Raw genomic sequence first — 20,292 nt, 5'->3', positions numbered from 1 at the left:
AGACTATACAGCTCAGAACATACAGAGGCAAAGTGTGCTCAATGTTTCTAAGCAGTACTATCTGAAAATAAAGCACCAACCCAAAGAAATATCCATTCAAAGAAGCTCACTCTACAGCCTTAAGAAACAGGCTCTTTGCAATGCCTGAAAAGCCTAAAATATATTTTGTACCTCGTGTTTGATGTAGATGACTGTCCAAGACAAGCAGAAAATTGTACAGAACACCTGCAAAATTATCTGAGACTAATGACATTTACATACTCTGGTCCAGGTTAGATAATTATGTGTTTTGATTCCTGTTACAAATTAATTGCTCAACTTTGTATATGTAGGGCAGAAGGAGTTTAAGCAAACACCTCTGGACAGTACCCTGTCCAAATACAAATCACTATTAGTTTCAAAGAAAAAACATGGCAGCAATTCTTTATATCACATTGTGTGTGTCTGCGCGTGTGTGTGTGGTTGTGTGTGTGGTTGTGTGTGTGGCTGTGTGTGTGTGGCTGTGTGTGTGTGGCTGTGTGTGTGTGTGTGTGTGTGTGTGGTTGTGTGTGTGTGTGTTTGTGGTTGTGTGTGCGTGTATGTGTGTGTGTGTCTGAGCGTGCGCATGTGTGTATGTGTGAAAGAGAGTTTGTGCTTTTTGTGGTTTTGATCTGTGGTGCACCACCACAACTTATGACATCTTATTACTGCTATAACTTCATTACAGCAGTAATTTACACAAATGCATATGCAGATTAATGACGTTTGATAGTAGTCCTCAATGACCACATGGAGTTTTCAATACAAGCAAAATTAAAAAATCACAATTTGCAAATGTTTTTAAAAAAACATTTGTCAAAGTCAGGATACTAGACATGTAAGGCATTGTAACAACCTATTAAGAAGTAACACATAGTGTGATCACCCACTCCATCGCTCCAATCCTGAACGTTTCACCTGCAAATCATTGTTTTGGGGTTAGTTAATCTAATTAGTTCAGTAGAATTAAAAAAGGGTTCCAGCATACAGGGATCATGAAGCTACCACATAAAAGTCCAGGACACGAGACATTGTACATAAAGGCCTAGAGGGAGGTGGTCATATAACACAATGCAATTACAAGAGGTAAAATGAGCTTAATGAATTCAATAGAATATTTTACAGCAGAAGAAGCAAGTTGATTTTACATAAGCAACAACATTTTAGGTTACATACTTACAATTGAAATAGAGCAAAATAGGAGGCAGTCAGTATATTGAACTATACCCTACAATTTAATTACATGGCATTATACTGTGAATGTATCTTTTACCATGTAAGTCACAATCAGTTAAGAGTGCACGAGCGTGCTGATAATGGGGACTGTTATAATAATGTGTATATTCTCTGAATGATATCAAGTGGAAACAGAAAGATATATCTGTGGCACAACATGGAAACGAAGGATCAAATAATATATATTTTTAAGAAAGTGCATTTGTTAATAAAACGCAAATCCAGTGCCGAAACGTGTCGTCCCAACATGTGGAAGTCCACCTGGAGATTGTCAGTCCCACCATCTCTTAGCTGAAATGCTTGTCATTCACCTACACTCAAAAACAGATATCAATAATTAATATGTGCTGTAATGTATTTAATATAGTACATCCCTAGTTTCAAATAGAAATAAAGCACTTTAAAAAATGTTTTATTTAATTAAAAGAGGCCTGTCTACAACATATATACCCTCACCGACGAACATAACAATGGTGGGCGAGCTCTATTCAAAGCCACTGAACAGAATGCATGAGTGGAAGGGAGGATAATGTATACATACACAAATGATTTGGATTGAAACATCACATTGACAGAGCATACAAGTTTATAATTTCAATACTAGAAAGATGAGATAATTTCTCAAGTGTTACACAACAGAGATTGTTAAATTACTGAAGGAGGACACCAATTTGAATTCAAGTCTCCAAATTCTGTAGTTAGAAACTTAGGGGTCTATTACAAGCCCACCCGCCATCGTCCCAGGAAATGGGACCACCCGCAATGTGTGCGGCGGTCCCGCATGTACAATTAGGATGCGCCCGCCACATTGGCAGCGCATTACGCATTGTTTGCATTGCGATGGGCGGTGCTGTCAGCAGCATCTGCTGCAATGCAAAAAATGCACCTGTGCATGTGCCCCCCACACACCCAACTTCCTGGGGGCCCACAATGGGCCCCCACCGAGGAATCCGCATGCCTTGTTGCCGACAACGAAAGGCTGCTTCACGCTTACACTGTAATATGGATGGCAGTGTCTAGCAGACACCGCCACCATATTAAACCTTTTTCTGCCCGGGCGACTGGTCGACCGGGCAGAAAATCGGTGGACGGTCTTCTTGTCTGCCACGGTACCCCACGTCATCATAATATGGTGGGGGAAATGGGAGGCGGGCGGGGGATGATGTCGGGTGGATGGCCACCGCCATGTGGTCGGTGGCGATCCACCCGACATCATAATAGACCCCAAAATACCTGAGTGATGTTCTCCACTTTATGCAAGATAATGCTCAGTGCATATTTGCAATGTCATTGATATTACACTTTGCAAACATTAAATGTAAGTTCTATTTTAATAAAGTACACTTCAGTTTCAGTAATTCATTTGTAGATAGACTGAGGGTTAGGTGGCTGAATATTTGCCACATGCTAATTGGTAAAACATTAATCAGAGCATGCTTGTTGGTATGTGCTGCTCAGTCGTGATCTCTTGGATTTGCAACCTCTTGCCAGAGAGTTCTAACTCTAAATAACAGACATAGCGCCAGTCTTGCTTTCTAATATAGACAAATCAAGACCTGTTGTGGAGACAATTCCTGTGTTTATGAAAAAGTCGAATATTGGAAAGTTGACTGTCCCATAGAAGGCAATGAATTAGTAATATAGCCTTATAGCCCGCCGTAGCGGGCTATACCGGCTATTAAAGGCCCGCTGAATCGTTAAAGGGCTGAGCTTAAGGCGAGGGACTTGAACGAGACAGCGGGACTTTAGTAGCCGGTATAGCCCTGCTACGAAGGGCTATAAGGCTATTAGAACATTCTGCAACTAGAGGGCAGATATGAATCCCCTCAAGCTTCGAGAAGCCTTTGTAGAACATTGGAATGTTGCTCTGCGGGCCTTTACTGGCCGGTAGAAGCAGGGAGCACTCCATTGTCTGCAATGGAGCTCCCAACATTCCAATGTTCTAATTGGCTATAGACATTGGTGTAGGCCCACTGCTGTCAACATTGCAATGCCCTATTCCACAGCCTCCGAGTCTCTCTCCCAACATTCCCTAAGGTTATTTAGATCATGGTGGGAAAACAGAGTGTGATGGAGGCTGTGGGCAATGGTACACATTAAGCTTACCCTCAACCTCTTCCCAATCTTTACTAGACCAGTGGAAGGAGGGAGGGGGGATTCTCTTCAGCTCCTGTGTTGGCCTCACTTTTACCAAGAAAAGAAAAGCAGTTAGTTTGGCAGAATCTAAGGAGAACCATTGGCTGCCTGCTGTCCACTTTTACAGCTCCTGGGTTCCATGTTTGTCATTTACTGCTGTGGCCGTGGATGCAACAGCAACTGTTTGACATACACAGCAGGAAAAGCTCAATAGGTTTGGTGAGGTGGAGAGGCTGAATCCTCTGAGCCTTTAAGAGGCTGTATTCAGATGTCTGTTTCAAATGGACAGGACACATTGGTCTGCTGCTGTGTTTTCTGACTGTATTTTTGCAGGCAAAAATACAACATATTTTTGGAGTGCTCTAACCTAAGTCAACTATCACTTTGACAAGAATAAAAGAAATGGCATCTCAGCTCATTAGACTGTATTCGGATGAATACATATTTGTATTACCCAGCTAATAACTGAACCAGTACATACTGATGAATGGTTTTGTTGGGTAAATCAGAATTACTTTTAAACTTTTGTTTTGTACTTATTACAAGGAAAACCAATCAATGATATATAGTCAACATTGAATACCATACAGACACATTAAAAAAACAAAAACACATAAGACTGATTTTATCAGTCATAGATCGTAAAGCAAACTACATAAACAAATATATAAAAGCACACGACAGTTCAACAACATATATAATTAAATAAATGATTAAGTGCCATATAATCAACATAAACCAAACATTTAACATTTACAATACTCATAGAAGAAAAACGTTATTTGGCATCGGAAGTGATATATTAACACGTATAGCCTTATTATATGTGGAGTGCTTGTACAGAATGCCTGATCTGTACGTTGACGTTTTGACCTCTATTCAAAGAGTGTAAGTGATAAACATGTCCACAGGTCTTCTTCAGGACTATGGACATATTTAAAGGAAGCCTGTATGGTAAAAACAAGGTATCAATATAGAGTATGAAAATATCTAGTCTTAACAAGGTGAAGCAAGAGAGATACTCTTACACCCCACACTTACTGTGACACCCAGTAAAGCAGAGTTGTAAAACCTGTTTCAGGCCTACCACTCCATTCTGTAGTGAAGGGTTAAACTGCCAGTTCAACCAGGCAAAATAAAACTTTTGCCAGGTCTAAAGCTTACTTATAAATCACCCCAAGGGTAGGCCCTAAAAGTTAAATGGGTAGGGTGCATGGTATGTAAAAAACTAGGACATGTGCACTTAGGTTTTACGTTTCATTGCAGCGGAAAAAAACAAAGTCATTTTTCACTGCAGCATGGCTATCTCTCCCCTGGAATAATACTCAATTATCTTATTACATTAAATAAGTAATAGCTTCAGTTTAGGAGAGGATGGAGAAATATTTCTCTCACTCCTTTCAATTGTCATTTAAAATCTTTAGTGATAAAATCGGATTTTAAGTAACTATTCTGAAAATGTAATTTTCATAAATTTGCCCTCTTTCTGAAAAACTAAATGTTCCTTCCTGTCAATGCCCAGGATCACATTACTATTATTTGCTACCTGTTTCGTGATGTGTATTGCTTTCAGACAGGAGACAAAAATACCTTATTGTAGGAAAGGGTATTCCTCTCCCAGTACGATGGCCTGGAGGCTGTGGGTAGCCTTTCCTGAGTTTCAATGGGGAGCCTGAGGGTTGGACCACCCTTTCCTTCTTTCTAAATCTGCCTGTCCTCTCAATAGAAAACACAACCAACACCAGGTCTCTCTGTCCTTTGTTACCCTAAACATCTTGGAGCTATACTTAGGGAAAGGGAAAGAACTGCCCAGAGCCAGTTTAGGGTTAGACAAAGGAAACCCCACACACACGCTGGCTTTGGATATAAAAGGGGCACCCTCCAAACCCCTTATCAGAGCTCCCCTCATGCTGTGGTGACTCAGAAGGTGGAGTAACCTGCTGTGTGAAACCTGAAGATAGACTGGACTTGCTTGCCTTAACCTCAGGATCCAATGAGTGATCCCAACGGCCACTGGGCTGATTTCCTGTTTGAGTTACAGCAAAATAAGAAGTTTCCAGAGGTTTTCCTCCTGCAGCTGGCAAGCTGGTTATAACAAGTGGAACCTGCTGGACCCTGCTGATGTGGTCTGTTGGAATGAGCCTGAGACCCAGGAGATGCCAAAGCAGGCCCAGGACCCTTAGCTGGTGTCAGAGTATACTCCTCCAAATTCAAAACTGAAAGAAATAGACTCCAGGGGAAAATCCAGATGTTGTTGGTTCTTTGCATTGAAAAGAACCATCCCCGGGATCCTTGTGAAAGCGAGTCGAAATCACTGAGGCAAACGCATGACGACCGTCAATGCAAAATCTCCAGCTACAGACTTCACCCATATGGTTGTCATTGCATCAACCACGACTTCCCCATATTTCCTGCCAATGTGAACCACTGACAAGTGATCAGATCTTTGTGGCAACAAGGACCCATCCCGGTTCCCTGCCAGCGTGAAGTTCAGACAGAGGCTTCCCACTTGGAGCTAAATAAGCTAGAAGGTAAACTTTCACCAAGATGAACTGATTCTCTGTATCCTACCCACACTCCTTCACGGTCATCCTGAACATTTGACTTTGTCCTGGTCTAGTGTGAACAGATGACCACGATTGGTGCTTGATATTTCTTGGCACTGTTTTTACCTAAAACTTTAAAAAAAGCATAACTCTGGTTCTACCTATAGGATTTTTGTTGTTTTTCTAGTTTGTTTTTATATTATTGCTGTTTGAATGCTGCATACATAAGTTAAATGTTGCCTCTCAGTTAAGGCTGACTACTTTTGGACCAAGCTAATAGAGGATTAAGCAAATGTTTATTTAGTGACTTTTGTAGTTTACCCTGATAATAATGTTGTTTCTTACTTGAGTGGGACTGTCACCCCTCTCAACTAATAACCCGGTTTCTAGCAATGATGCTTCTTTCTGTGTGAGTAACATTCACATTTACGTTTGTGGTATAAAGCATTTACCAACCCCTTTCCATTGGGCTAAGTCCGCGCATTATAAGACCCCCTTTATTATTATTATTATTATTTCCACCCTTGAAATATCTTAGGATTTACTCCTGTAAATAACAGGGGTAAATTATTTTCAAGAATTGGAAGGGAAAATAAAGGGAATGGCCAGAAAATGTATATTTCTGTAGTAGAGGCTGTTTCTCCATGGAGAAAAAGGATTTCCCTGTGGGGAAGAAAAAAAAAAGGTAGCAAGTGCAGTTGTTCTGTATTTTTTACACAATTAGGTATACCCATATATACTGGAAAGACACAGATTTTTTTTTAAATCTTCAGATTGTTGGCATCAAATGTTTTACCTGGTCCAAATAAGGTCTGTTCTCCACAGATGATTTGAAAACTCAGAATGCTTAGAACCAGGCACCCTTGTGAGGTTGGAAAATTGGGGTGGCAGATTTCTAACAGTTTTTAAGAATTAAGTTCAGTGACCTTTAATTCTGATTGTGAGGTCACTGCTGACCTGCTGCACAAAAAGTAGTACAATGTAAAAAATAAGCAAACAGCATCCCTTTGCACTAAAAGCTAATTAGCAGTAGCAAAAATATATGATGCATCCTTTGGTTCATAATCATTTCATGTGACTGATAAATCCTGTTTGTTCCATTACTTATTATCCAATCAGGAAAACAGTGCAAGTCAATAATTGCTTAATTTATTTTATATAGGGCAAGGTTTGTGCAATCTGGCTCCAAAAAGAGCATTGAACATGTGATTGATAAATATCTCTTACCTTGAATGTCCAAGCAAGGACAGTCACCACAAGGCCATGCAGGGCTACTTTGCAGAGAAGCAAAATGTATGTTATTTTTGCTGAGGTAGCTTGTCTTTTGTAAGAATCTGAAATATAAAATACAATATTTGTATTCAAAATTAACAGTACTGTAACTTCCTAATTGGGTAGCAAAGGCTCATAATGAGCTACACTTATAGGGCCTGATTCACAAAGGTAAAATTAGAGTTTTTTTTTCTTATCTTAGACCAAATGTCTAAGTTTACGACTTTGGGAATGCACAAGGGGCATTTTACCTTTATGTCCATCCGCACTTGCCCAAACGATAAGTTTACATTTGTGAATGGGTACTATTATTTTTAATGCATAGCATGTGTCATTCATCTTCTTAATAGAACTATTTCTAATGTTTGTTAACGCTCAAAAAAGAAGCAGACATACATTTTAAAAGCAAACCCTCAATGGCCAAATAGCCCGACCATAATACTGGTGATGTTCTTTCTTAAGTCAACAGAGGGCCTATTCACAAAGGTAAACTTACACTTTTGTGTAGTTACTACTTTTAGGTATTCACAAAGGTAAACTTATGCCAAAAGTCTACGTTTATGACTTTCAGTATTCACAAAAGGCATTTACGACTAGTATCTTTACTTCTGCACTCAGGGTGGATTCGCTGCCCTGAGTGCATGGATTCCACTCCAGGTACGGAGAGGACACTCCTCACTCTGAGTGTACTCTCCACACCTGGAGTGGAATCTCCATACTCAGGGGCAGAGATTCAACCTCTAGTGCAGACATCAAAAACACTTCAGAAATGCCTCTTGTGAATACCGAAATTCTTAAACTGTGGGCATCCATTTACAATTATTTGCCAAAGTGCTGCACTGCAATCCTTCCTGCTGCACTGCCGTATGGCAAAAGAAAAGGGCAGGAATGTGCTGTATCTATCAGATATGTTGCATTCATGTCCTCTTTCCCTGTGCTGGAGCTCAATGCCATGCACTAGCACAGGCACCCTTGCACCATGGCGTGAGGGTGTCTATATTCTAGGGAAGATTGTTTTTGTGGAGGGAGGGGCACCTTCCTGCATGAAACAATCAATGGAGGTGATTTTTTATTTCTATTTCTATTTCTATGTGTGCAGCAGAATGCAGCGAACATAGAAAGATGAAGAAATGAGAAGAAATAATGTAGTTTCTCCTTGCTGCGCCTCCCCTATTCCTTTCCTGGGGAGGCAAAGGTTTTTGAGGCATTCCCAGTTTACAACCCAAATCTGGGACTTTGTCAATGGTGTGGGTGTTACCTGGGAACACTGACCGTAGCACTCATGGCACTACTCCCCATCGCACTGTCAGGCAATACAGCGACTTTCTCTGCTTTGCCTCACTCCATATCTACAAGGCCATGAAAAGCCACAAAGTGGTGGCTTTACCTGGCCTTGTAGATATGGCTAAGCCCTGTGCACCACCGCAACATCACAAAAGTGACAATTTGCTGCTGCATAGGGCTTGTAAATGAGCCCCTTAGACTTTTGGTCTAATTTTACCTTTGTGAATACCTAAAAGTAGTAAAGTTACACATGATGTTTTAGGAAACAATCTACAAGATTGTATACATCAAATCGGAATTAGGCAGATACATTACAAACACATTACATTTTCGGCCTAAGGAAACTAAGCGATATGCCCAGAATCACACGGCGTTGAGTCAAGCACCAAGGCCAGGATTCGAACCTGGTTCTCGCCCGCTCTCTTTCGCTCCTCCGAAAAATACCCCCCCTCAAAACAAAATGAAGAAACGAAAATGTACATTTGACTTCTGCTTCACTAAAATTATGTTTATCTGAAAACAAACACCAAGCTTTTGTAATTTGTGATGTCAATGAATAAATAATACTCACTTTAAATGACAGACTTACCTTCTGTGAGTCCACATTCTGAAATAAAAAGACAGGTATAAATATTATGATATAAGATAAAGCAATTTAGTATGCCAACTCAAATTTCCCCCTATGTCTTTTGACTCATTTTAAGATATATGATTGTTTGAAATGGCAGATTTGGATAGGACAGCTCGCCTCGCTGTCCCACGTCAGCGCAGAGTTTTATTTATAAACTAACCAGAAAAGTATACACCTGCATGTTAATGGAGAGTTTAGTTTTTGACAATTTTTCATTAGATGTTTTCAAAAACACTAAGAGGATTAAAAACACTTTGACAACCAGGTTACACCCTTTGACCTTCGAAGTCAGGACTATTCAATGCAGACACCAGTTGGCTCTAAGAGAGTCTTTTCTGGGATCTGACATTCTCAGAATTTGTTTTTAACTATTGGCTAATAGCCTTTAACCAACACAAAACTGTAAACACATGTCAAAGGCAAGAGAGGGGAAAAGAAATTGAAATAAGTGATGCTAGTGCATGGCAACTGATAAATATTATAGTCTGCACTGTTGCCCTTGCTTGCACGCACTCCATTATAAAAGGGATCATATTGTTATCCCATAGGCAGGGCCACTGGAATTATGCGATTGTGCAGTGATTTCCACATAATTATTGATTTGCTGCATTTGGCACATAATCCATCATCTGATGCATAACCTGCAGATTTTAACAAAAAAATGTTGTTTCTAGCTCAAACGTTTGAAAAGTTCGTAAAATTTTAGTGGCACAAGTTGCCGCGCAGTGGAAGGCCGTTTACCAAGGTTCACTGGGCACCTTTCTGTTGCTTATTGCTATATGTATATTTTAAACTGGTACTAATGAGTTGTACCCAAAGCCCAGACAGTATGAACAAGTGCATAAAAAATACAAAGTAATGAAGTAATACTATTAAAAAATGTGCCGCATTACCCCGCCTAACTTACCTTTTCTTACTGCATAATATACGCAACCCTGCTGCATAATTTGGCCCTCTCCTGCTGTGTAATTCCAGTAGCCCTGCCTGTAGGTGATATATGTTGTTAATTATGCTTATTTACCACAAAGCTCTCTGGCCATGTGAGACTCTACCTGGCATTGTGGGAGTCGTGACTTACCTTCCCGCCCCCTGGTCTCTCTCCGTATGTCCTTCTCTTCGGGGTGGTAGATGTGCACCGTGCACTGGAATGTCTTCCATGAGCTGGACCATTCCCTCTTGGACAGTCGGAGGCGGCTGGCCATTGAGTACATCTGGCTCCCTACATCTCTTGTAGGGTCATCGTCCGTCTGCACTCCTTCAGTCCTATTCTCTCCATTCACAGACCAGGTGATGGTGGCAAACCCTGGGTAGAAGTTGGATGCCAGGCACACTAGAGTGGCCTTTTTCTTTTGTCTGATCTCCTGCTCAGAAGGGTTGAACAGCACCACCTTTGGCTCTCTGATGGGTACATCTTTTTCTAAAAAAAGAAACAAGAGCATCTTTACCCACAGGTACAATCATCATGCTGTGGGTTCATTACTTGGTCTTCTGCAGACAAACAATCAGAAGGTGGCTTCCATGTGACTACAGACCTCTTCTGACTTAATACTGTGGAGTCCTGTTTCTCCAGCACGGCCCACCACAGGGAGCAGTGGGCAGTGCCGGGTTTTCCTGATGTGGTAGTGTTATACCTGCTGCTCAGCCAGTGTGACTGTGGTGTGGAGTGTTGGTGTGTGAGGTGGCTCTGAATGTTGGATGATTGAGGGAGTCAGTTGGAGGTTGGGCTGAGCTGCACGAAGGCTGCTTCCGGTGGGGCTCTTCATAACATCTTACCTAATAAACCTACTCATCTAATCTACCTTGGAACTGGGCATGCTTTCTGTCTGCAACAGGTGGCTTGTTTGAAGTTCCAAGAGGCAGACAGTGCAGGCTCTGAGCCTGTGCAGAGAGACAGACAGCTTCTCAGTATAGTCTATTGAAGGCAACCGATCCAAGATGGCTGTGCCTTTCATGCCATTCATCTTAATTCCTTCTAGCTTGTTTTCTGTTTTGTACTATATAAGGTTTCATGTTTATCAATAAATGTGCAGCACCAGGGTTGCAGTTCTCTTCAGCATGTTGTTCCACCCCCATTGTTCATTTGGTCTCTTTTTGTGAGCTTCAGGCTTCTGCTTGAGTCCAGTGAACCCTTTCCAGCTCTGTCATCCTGCCAGAGATGGTTTGTGCTTACTTCACCTGAATCTTCTTCCTCTGGACCTTCTGCTTTGGAGGGTTTCCTCTTATCTTTGATTTTTGAAAGCCAACATCTTTCCCTGGGGATGGGGGAGGGAGGTGGGTCTGCTTTAATTACCTGCTCCTCCAGCCACTGTGACCTTACTATCAAAACAACTGACCTTAATATGCAGGCTATATTTCATATAAGGTCAGAGCGGCTTCTAGAGTTTGTCGGCAATCCTCAGCCTTATTAAACCAAGATGAAACTATAACTTTAGACAATTGGAGAGACAAAAAGAGTGATGGGTGGGTCACCTAAATTAGGTTCTGAAACTGGTGATTGCTAGAGTCAGCGTGCCGGTTTATGTTGGTCCCCCTTCATAGAGCCATGGGTTTTTGGCCAGCAGCATTGTGAGTCTTGGGAGACTTAAGTCTATTTAAAGGTAAAAGCAAAGCCTACAGGTACAATTAGAAAAAGTCTTGCTTGCTAAAAGCCTGAAGTGACTATAGATGAGATGCATGAGATGGGTATCTTGGCAAATATACATTGGACTGGACAGATGGGAAGTCTAACAAACAAAAATCTATTTTTGCTGTGAATCATTCTGGCACTTTTTGTTTTGCTTCTTCAAAGTGTTCTTTGTATTTTATCTGTTGCATAGCTGGACAAATGGTTCTGTTTTAGGGAACTCTTTCATGCATTTTCATTTCGGACCCCATTTCAATAGCAACAAGGCTAAATAGGCGTGTTCCGTTGGACCTAACAGGTCCACACTGTGGAAGGACGCCTTCGACAGGGTTGTATCTGTGAGTACAATAACAGGACCTCTACTGGCCTCCTATGCTTGGGCCCCTATTTGAATTGCTCTATAGTAGGGTTCTTCATACTGGGGGGGCAGCCCCCCTTAAGGGGCCTCAGTGATCCCAGGTGGGACGCCATGCTCTGGCCAAAAGAAGCATTATGCTGATAACAGTCATGTATTTTTTGTGGGGAAAAATTTGCATTAGTAAGCCCCTGTAATGGGCCATAACTAGCATAATTTGTCATTTATATCCTGGCTGGAAGGAGGTGTAAAAATGGAAATAACTCCATATAATATTTAACCCCCCCCCCCTACGCCACCCCAATTTCTAACATGTTGGTAAGGGCTGCCTGGCCAGAATAGTATGTATGGCAATTTAAGTATTTAAGATTACATTTATAAATGGTACAGAACTTAACTGTAATGTTGAATAAGGTCTAAACATATTTAAACATTACCAGTTTGGTGGAATAATTGTAAAAACATTTGAGGGGTGGCCCAATGTTTTTTTCCATGGGGGCAAGCTTTTAAAAGTTTGAAGAACACTGCTCTCTAAGCACTGGTTAGTCTGCCAGTAAAAGGATGGCAAGTCACACACTTGGAGGAAGTTGTCAGTGTGCTAGTGGGAAGGACTTGCGGCTGGTTTGTTCATGTGTTAATATGATGTTGCTGTTATAATGGCAGCAGTGATCAAATAAACTAGCATCCTATTACAAGAGTGGCATTAGAAAAGAGAGAAACTGGGACCATAGAAACCGAAACTAGATCTGAATAAATGGAAAATATCAAATCTGAACAAACTGATTCAGCCTACTACCTCAGGTGTTGTGTGTGGCATCCCTAAAACCTAATGGTCCACTCTAAACATGAGAAGAAAGTTGGAGTGAACATAAAATCAGTTACAAAATTATTCATGAAGACTATGATAGGCAGGGGGTTAGGTGCATCAATTTCAATGTATTTTTTCTTCTTTGCAGGTGGTCACACTTATGTAGTTGTTGTGGAAGAACAGGTTTTTTATTTTTACAGGTTTATATCCCAAACTCAGCTTGAAGGTAACAGAGCAATTTACATGAGCACCAGTTGCATTACAGTTGGACACATTCATTTTTTTAAAACAATTTTTAGGCAGGGGGAGAGTAAGTGATTTGCCCAGAATTACAGGATGTTTGAACCTTCCACCAGGCTCAAACCTGGTTCTCCAGCTTCAAAGACGGCAGGAACGTGTTTAGTCCTGTATGACTTTTTCAAGGCTGATTAAAAATGGCGGACTGAATACCAAGTAAAGCTATAACAAAAATGGTTATTTGTTCATATAGTATCCTGTTATTGGAGTATGAGTGAAAGCTCTCCAGTTCAAAGGCTGTACATTCAGTAAATAATTGATGTTCAGAATAGTGCTAGGCCATGATAATCCCTGTGCGTGTACGCCATACGTGGTTCAGGGGCACGCCATCTTGTGTGGAGAGATACGTGCCATTGAATGAGGATCAATTAGCAAAGACCAAAGGCTTGGTTTGGAGGCCTCTAGATAGGGCACTCCATCACAAATGTGAGGGATATCCTGTCCACCATATCACAGTTGCCATTGACTACAAATCACTTGTAATTCAGAAGACGGGATAGGATATGGATGAGTATCCCACCCACCGTATCCTAAAGCAGGCCCTAAATTATTGTTTTCTTATCAAAATGCTTTGGAGTCATTCAGCACTTTATAGTTATGTACTTTTAATTTAAGTTTTTTTTAAAGGTTGTAAAATTACTATTTGAGGAATAAAGTTTTTTCTCCATGTGTAAGTTAGGATAAGAGTTCTGATTGCTTTACGGTTAGAAGGATGATACTGAGGGAGCCGCCAATACAAGAAGTAAAGAATAGGAACATATGAAGTGGGGAAAAATTGGGATATAAGAGGGTGACTAGGAAAGATTGACCAAGTAAAATGAGAAGAAAATATTTGTAACTATTTCTAATTTCAAAACAACTGGGGGGGCTCAAATTGTTTGCATTCCAGTCTCTGGAATCTAATAAAACGTACATTTAAAACCAAGAGCTTCAAAGGATTAATATTAAATCGATTTATAATGCTGCGATGTCTTAAGCCACGGCATGTGGCGTGAGAAAAAAGTTGATTTACTTACAATCCTCAATATTTTGTTTGCAACATCTCTTAAAATCAATGCAGTTAGTGAGAAACATACATACTGGAATCAAATTTCTCTTTTCAAAATGTTATTGCCCTTGTTAGGTGAAAATGCATGTGTCATGGATGCCAATATAAATATATATATATATAAAAATTTTAATATGCAGTCAGGAGGATATAAATTAACGTCAGCATAATTCAGTGGGTAAATGTTATGTTGTTGTTGAAAACTCTGAAGTTGCAGAAGAGTTTATTGACGGACAGCATTGTCCAATGGGAGTCACCCATAGTACCTCAGAAACATGAAGGAGTTGTGATGCAATTCCACCATTGGAAGGCTGGATGTTAGCTGTGAGTGTTGAACTTCAAAGTTCATTCCACACTATGCAACACTATTCACTACACAATGCACCTAGGAGCTATTCCAAAGTGAGTATGCAACTGCACTGTGGCACCATAACCTCCAGGCAAGTCTGAAAAATATGACATTTACAGGGTCAAATAACCCTAGTAACGAAAATATCTAACCATAACCTCACTTCCCTGGTCATCCTGATCATTCCCTAATCCCTACTTCCACGATTCCCTGATCACTAGGGGTGATTAAATATCCACTATGCCATTAATGTACATTTCTCATGGAGTTTTGTGTGAGCACGAATTTGACTCAAAAAGATGCTACAACATTGTCCAACAATAATTAAACAAAAATATTTTAGGTTAAGAGTGAAATGGCATATCTCTTCACAGTCAACAAAAAAGGGGGAAATTGCATGAGAGTATATATGAAAAAATGTGTAGCAAACATATATTAATTATTTATGTGGAGGGAGAATAGAGCAGAATGAGGATCCAGGCAGGGATTTTAATAACGATAAAATAATTTAGGGACTTCTAGAGCACTGTGGGCTGGTTCATACGCCCATTTTGTATGTTATTTAGTAGTTCCATAGTGGTGCTCCTTGTTTCCTACAAAATGCATCTTACAAATATATATGCAAACAATTCTGCCAATCCCATATTTTCCGTGCAGGGATCTCCACAAAAGTAATTCTACCTTTTAGTAGTAAATGTGAGAAGGAGGGGGGTGCTTGAAAAATGGGAAGCACTTGAACCTAAATGGGGAGCGTTTAGGAAGGAGATGCTTAGGAGGGACACACAATAATAAAACACCCACCTATACAAGACTAAGCCCATTGCTGTTCACAAACTTAGGGGGACATTAGGATGATGGGCGGACTTTGTCTGCCCGCCATCCTATCGGATAACGGGACCTCCCGCCATAAGGGCGGGGGTCCCGTTGGGGGTATTAGGATGCGCCCACCACTCCTGCATTTCTAACATTGTGGCGGGCGTTGCTCACTACACCGCCCGCCACAATGCTCAAAATGCATGTTGTGCATGTGCATACACAACGTGGCAGGCACCACGCGGTACCTGCCATGTTGTGCATGCACATGCAGGGGGGTACCATAGGTAGCCCTCATGTGCCACCCCCAGACCCCCCCATCATCCTGGGGGCCCGCAATGGGCCCCCAAACTGAAAAACCGCATTACGCCACGGAAAGGCACCCTCCCGCCTGCATCCGATTATGGATGGCGATGTCTAGCAGACACCGCCACCATATAAACCCTTTTCCGCCCCGGTCGCAAGACGACCAGGGTGGAAAAGCGGCGGACTGTGTTTCCGTTTGCTGCTGTCCCCCCGCCATAGTAATATAGCGGGAGGAAATGGGTGGCTGGCGGGCAAGGATGTCTGGCGGATCGCCACCACCCGCATGGCGGTGGCAATCCGCCCGACATCCTAATGGGCCGCTAAGCTTCTAAAGTTACTATAGCCAACACAGTCCCCAAACAGTTGCCAACAGATGGCCATACACAGGTACTGCAACTCAATCCCATAGTAAATAATGGAGGTATGACTTATGACTATTTTGAAATAATAATTAAAATCAACTTTACAACTTTAAAAAACATAATATTGCATTAAATTAATACAAAAACACATAACACCTAATTAAATGTAATATGTATTACTTTGGAATAATATTTATTAAATATGAAAAATTTATATGAACATGCTAGTGAGCGTGGTTCATATATTAATTTACGCTATGAATGTCATGATTTATCATTCAATGAACATTTACTTTTTTATTATTATTATTTATTATTAGGGACATTTGTAGAGCGCTGCGTTACGCACACCGGCGTGTCCGTGCGCTAAAACAGTGAGAGAGGCAGCGTGCAAGGAGCACAAAAGACTGGGCAGACAGTTATATGGTATACAGAAAGGTTTTTAATTTCACTCGGAATCTCGTTTCCTCCGGTTTTTGAGGTAATGTGCTGTAATATTTTTGGGGGGTTTTGAGTGAATTACTACAACTTTTTTATTATTAAATATTATTATGTTTCCGCTCTACTTTACTATATCATGATCTCTGGACTACCACCTATGTATGAAAGTTACTAGTAGTACCTTTCCACTCACATCTTGAGTCTTTGCTCGCCTCCACTATCTGAACAGAGGGGGTGGAGACAATGCAGTCCGCACTTAGGTGTAAATCTAAAATCGAAATGGTGAATAGTAAAAGAGTGTAGAAATGTACCTAAGTGCAAGAGTAATGTTTATTTGGTTTTATTTTTGGAAACGTTAAATGAATACAAAAACGCATGACACATAATTAAAATATATATTACTTTGGAGTAATAATGATTAAATATGAAAATGCTTATGAGGGCAGTTAATATATTTATTAACTTTATAAATGTTATTCTTTAATGTTGATTAACCCGTTAACCGTGGCGGTGATTCCGCCGCGGTGCGGGCGTTTCCTTGCGCAGGCGGGGCCTCATTGGCCGTTGACCGTGCGCAGCACTAGGAAGGTAGTGCGCGTCACGTTCAACGGGCGACGGCAGCACACAAGGAGTTAAAATAATAGTTAAAAATTGATGACAAAATATTGTAATTATCTAATGAACATTAACTTTGATGAGGTAATGTGCTGTAATATTATATTTTGTTTGTTTTAAGTGAATCCTATGTGCAATAATTTTTTATTATTAATCTTTATTAATTTTCCACCCCTACTTTACCATATCAAGATCTCTGGCACCCCACCTATGTGTGAAAGTTACTTGTAGTAACTTTTCTTGCTGTCTCCGTCATCTGAACTGAGGGGGTGAAGACAATGCAGTCTGCACTTAGTTGCAAATCTATAACCAAAATGGTGAATAGTAAAGTGTAGAGATACACCCAAGTGCAAGACTGAATGTACAGGAGTACATTTACATTTTTAAATTTACCTTTGTAAATTAAGACCCAAGATTTAAGATGACAGTCTGATGTAGGTTTGAAGTACATGTAAAATTCCTGTAAATGTAACACTTTAGATTTATTTTTTTACGACATATGATGTTTTGACTAGTATGTGGTCCCCTAAGAAAGAGCGTTCATGTGCTGGTTAAGCGGGGTGTTGAGGGGTGCCCCGTATGATGGCCATGTTGCTTCAGAAGGCAGTTTTGTACCAGATACAGTGTTTAACGTGAAGTGTGTGATGCACTTGAATTTTTATGATTTGGGCAGTGTCCTCAGAAGGGAATCACCTTAATCTAAATGTGAGGTAATGAGGGCACCAATCTCCATGCTGAGGACATGGTTGAGTATAAAATTCTTACACTTTGGCTGAAACTATGGTTAATGAAAAGCACCTTTGGACACATTCTTATTGTGGATTTCTAAGAGGCGCTATTGAAGAAAGCAAAAATGTCATGGCTGGAAGGCTTGAATTAATTTTAGCCATGGGTAATAACTCAGGACCTCTTCTTAGTCCACCATTCTCTTGCCGACGGTGCCACCACAGACAGGAAGCAGCAATACCCAGATCCGCATTGGTCCTGCTCCAGTGGGAACAGTCCAGCCCAAACCGCCAGACTAGGTCCCATCTGAACGGGTGCACCAGTAACTCAAGACCAGCTTCAGACTATTCGAGCCTCTTTAGTAAGATGATGCCGGAGCCTTCTGGCACCCTCAGCAGGGGACCCATGTCTGGCTTAACCCCTTTGCTGCGGGGTGTTTTCCTCCTGCTGTGCGGGGGGAGGGGGACCACGCGCAGCGCCGCCGTACTGGTGACGAGCTCAGTTCGTCATGAGGCGCAGCGGAGCTGCCCTCATGACGAACTCAGCTCATCACGGCCTCACCCGTTTTTAGAACGTTCAGCACAGCGGGGAAATTTGCCCTGCGTACGAACGTTCCAACAGCTGTGACAAGCTCAGCTCGACAGCAGCACCCATGAGGTTAACCAGATGTAGGTCCCGTGCTCACTCTGACAGTCAGTGCAGTAATGGATCATGTAAGAAAACAGGACATTTTACATTAATGGAAAGATCCCTATGGATTTCAGTCCAGAAATCCAGTTTGGAATAGCGTTCGGCGTGATGATGGACAGGAGAAAGGGGGCCGGCTAACCAGCATTTAACTTTAGGCATCTGTGGACATCCAAACTTGCAGTCTGTCTTAGGAGTTAGTCTGTAGACTCTGGGAGCCTGGTTATTAATATTTTTATTTAGGACTGCATATGATCATACAACCGCTGGTTCATTCATCTCAGACCATCGACATGTTCAGGGCTTCAACATCTGGGCTCAGCAAAGTGGTTCGAGGATTGAGCCCGGAGGCACCCCAGAAGGGCTCTTGAAGAGGGTCAGACAGATGTTGCCTTTTCTTGCCTTCTGAGCTCCGCTTGAAAATAATCAAGAGACACAAATTCCTTCATGAAATACAATTCGGGCTTCGTCAATGGTCTGGGGGTTTGAAGTTTCCGTCCGTTGCCTAGTTCCAAATCCAGACAGGTGCTAAAGTGATAGAATGTAAACATTTTTATGCTGTCCTAATTCTAACTTTTGTATTGCATGATTAATTCCCTTGAATAGACACACATTACCGGAAAGTTTCAGATCCTATGGATTACCTAAAAAGGTGCGTCTTTTGGCCTTTTGTAAATTTGTTGACGGATAAGTCCTGTTAAAGGATAGACCAAGGGTCGTACCAAGTTGAAAAATGACCTTCTGCCCTTTGCATTTGGCCTTTATCTGGGCTGGTTTACTTTGAGTTTACTACCTCTCCTCAGTGCCATCTCTGGCTCATGTCCTGCTAGAGCTCTGCACCTTTCAAGAAGTTTGGTGATAAATGTGAGGCAGTGAAAGGAAGGCATCGGCCATTCATATCCAGGTCAGAGTTTGGCATTTTGAGAATTGGTGTCAACTGTTCAATTTTTGAAAGGTCTAACAGGACACCTAGCATAAGAGAAAGATGTATACATCCTTGTGGGGCTGATAATTTGGCAAACTCTCCGCCTCTCCAGTCTGAGAAGTTTGCTGAGCTTTCCAACATTGCTTCTGGGTGAACTTTACTGAAAAAATCACAAGGTTTTTTCAACAGAATTCTTATGGGAAATAGATTATTTTTTTTGTTTGTTTTGCAAAAACCTTCTCCTGCACGTTGATTTTTATCTGAGGGTTTCTTCTGCTGTTTGTTTTGTTTTACTTTTGAAAACTTGCTGAAGTTCACGATGACCGCAAAGTATTAAAAGATATGGTGGAGGGGGAACATCCTTTACAATGCGGATGTTACCCCGCAGTGCAGTTACGACGCGTCTTTTACAACGCAAGTCGTTACTACGACTTGCGCTTGATGGCGCTATGGGATAAGGAATCTTGTAATTTTATATTCCAACACCTTCCCTACTGTTACTAGAACTGGTGTTAGAATATAAAATTATAAGATTCCGAAATCCGCAGCCTCCAACGCAAGTCGTTGTAACGACTTGCGTTGTAAAATATGCTATGTAAAGTACCGCATTGAAAACAACCACGTTGTAGTGACATACATCCACGGTGGAGCAAAGAGCTTTGCACCTTTACCTACCCCTATTTATTCAGGGCCTTCTCGCAATTACGAATGGAGCCGCGGGGCAAAGTATTTTGCTCCTAAACACGGACTCGCTGCACCAGCCACAGAGTCCATCATCTCCACCATAACTTGCAGATTTAAACAAAAAATGCTT

At 41.3% G+C, this 20,292-nt stretch overlaps 1 gene segment (V, D, J or C); it reads right to left on the bottom strand.

Moving 5' to 3' along the window:
- The window catches only part of LOC144769919 (T cell receptor beta constant 2-like), a 59,980-nt gene that overhangs the window by 28,414 nt on the left and 11,274 nt on the right, over positions 1-20,292 (bottom strand). Inside the window, 3 exon segments of the C gene segment in view lie at positions 7,164-7,270; positions 9,082-9,099; positions 10,202-10,540. Coding sequence covers positions 7,164-7,270; positions 9,082-9,099; positions 10,202-10,334 — 258 coding nt within the window.

This window comes from Lissotriton helveticus, chromosome 7, assembly GCF_964261635.1.
Source record: "Lissotriton helveticus chromosome 7, aLisHel1.1, whole genome shotgun sequence".
Lineage (NCBI taxonomy): Eukaryota > Metazoa > Chordata > Amphibia > Caudata > Salamandridae > Lissotriton > Lissotriton helveticus.
The sequence above is the reverse complement of the archived record's forward strand: the minus strand, read 5'-3'. Positions and strand labels throughout refer to the sequence as shown.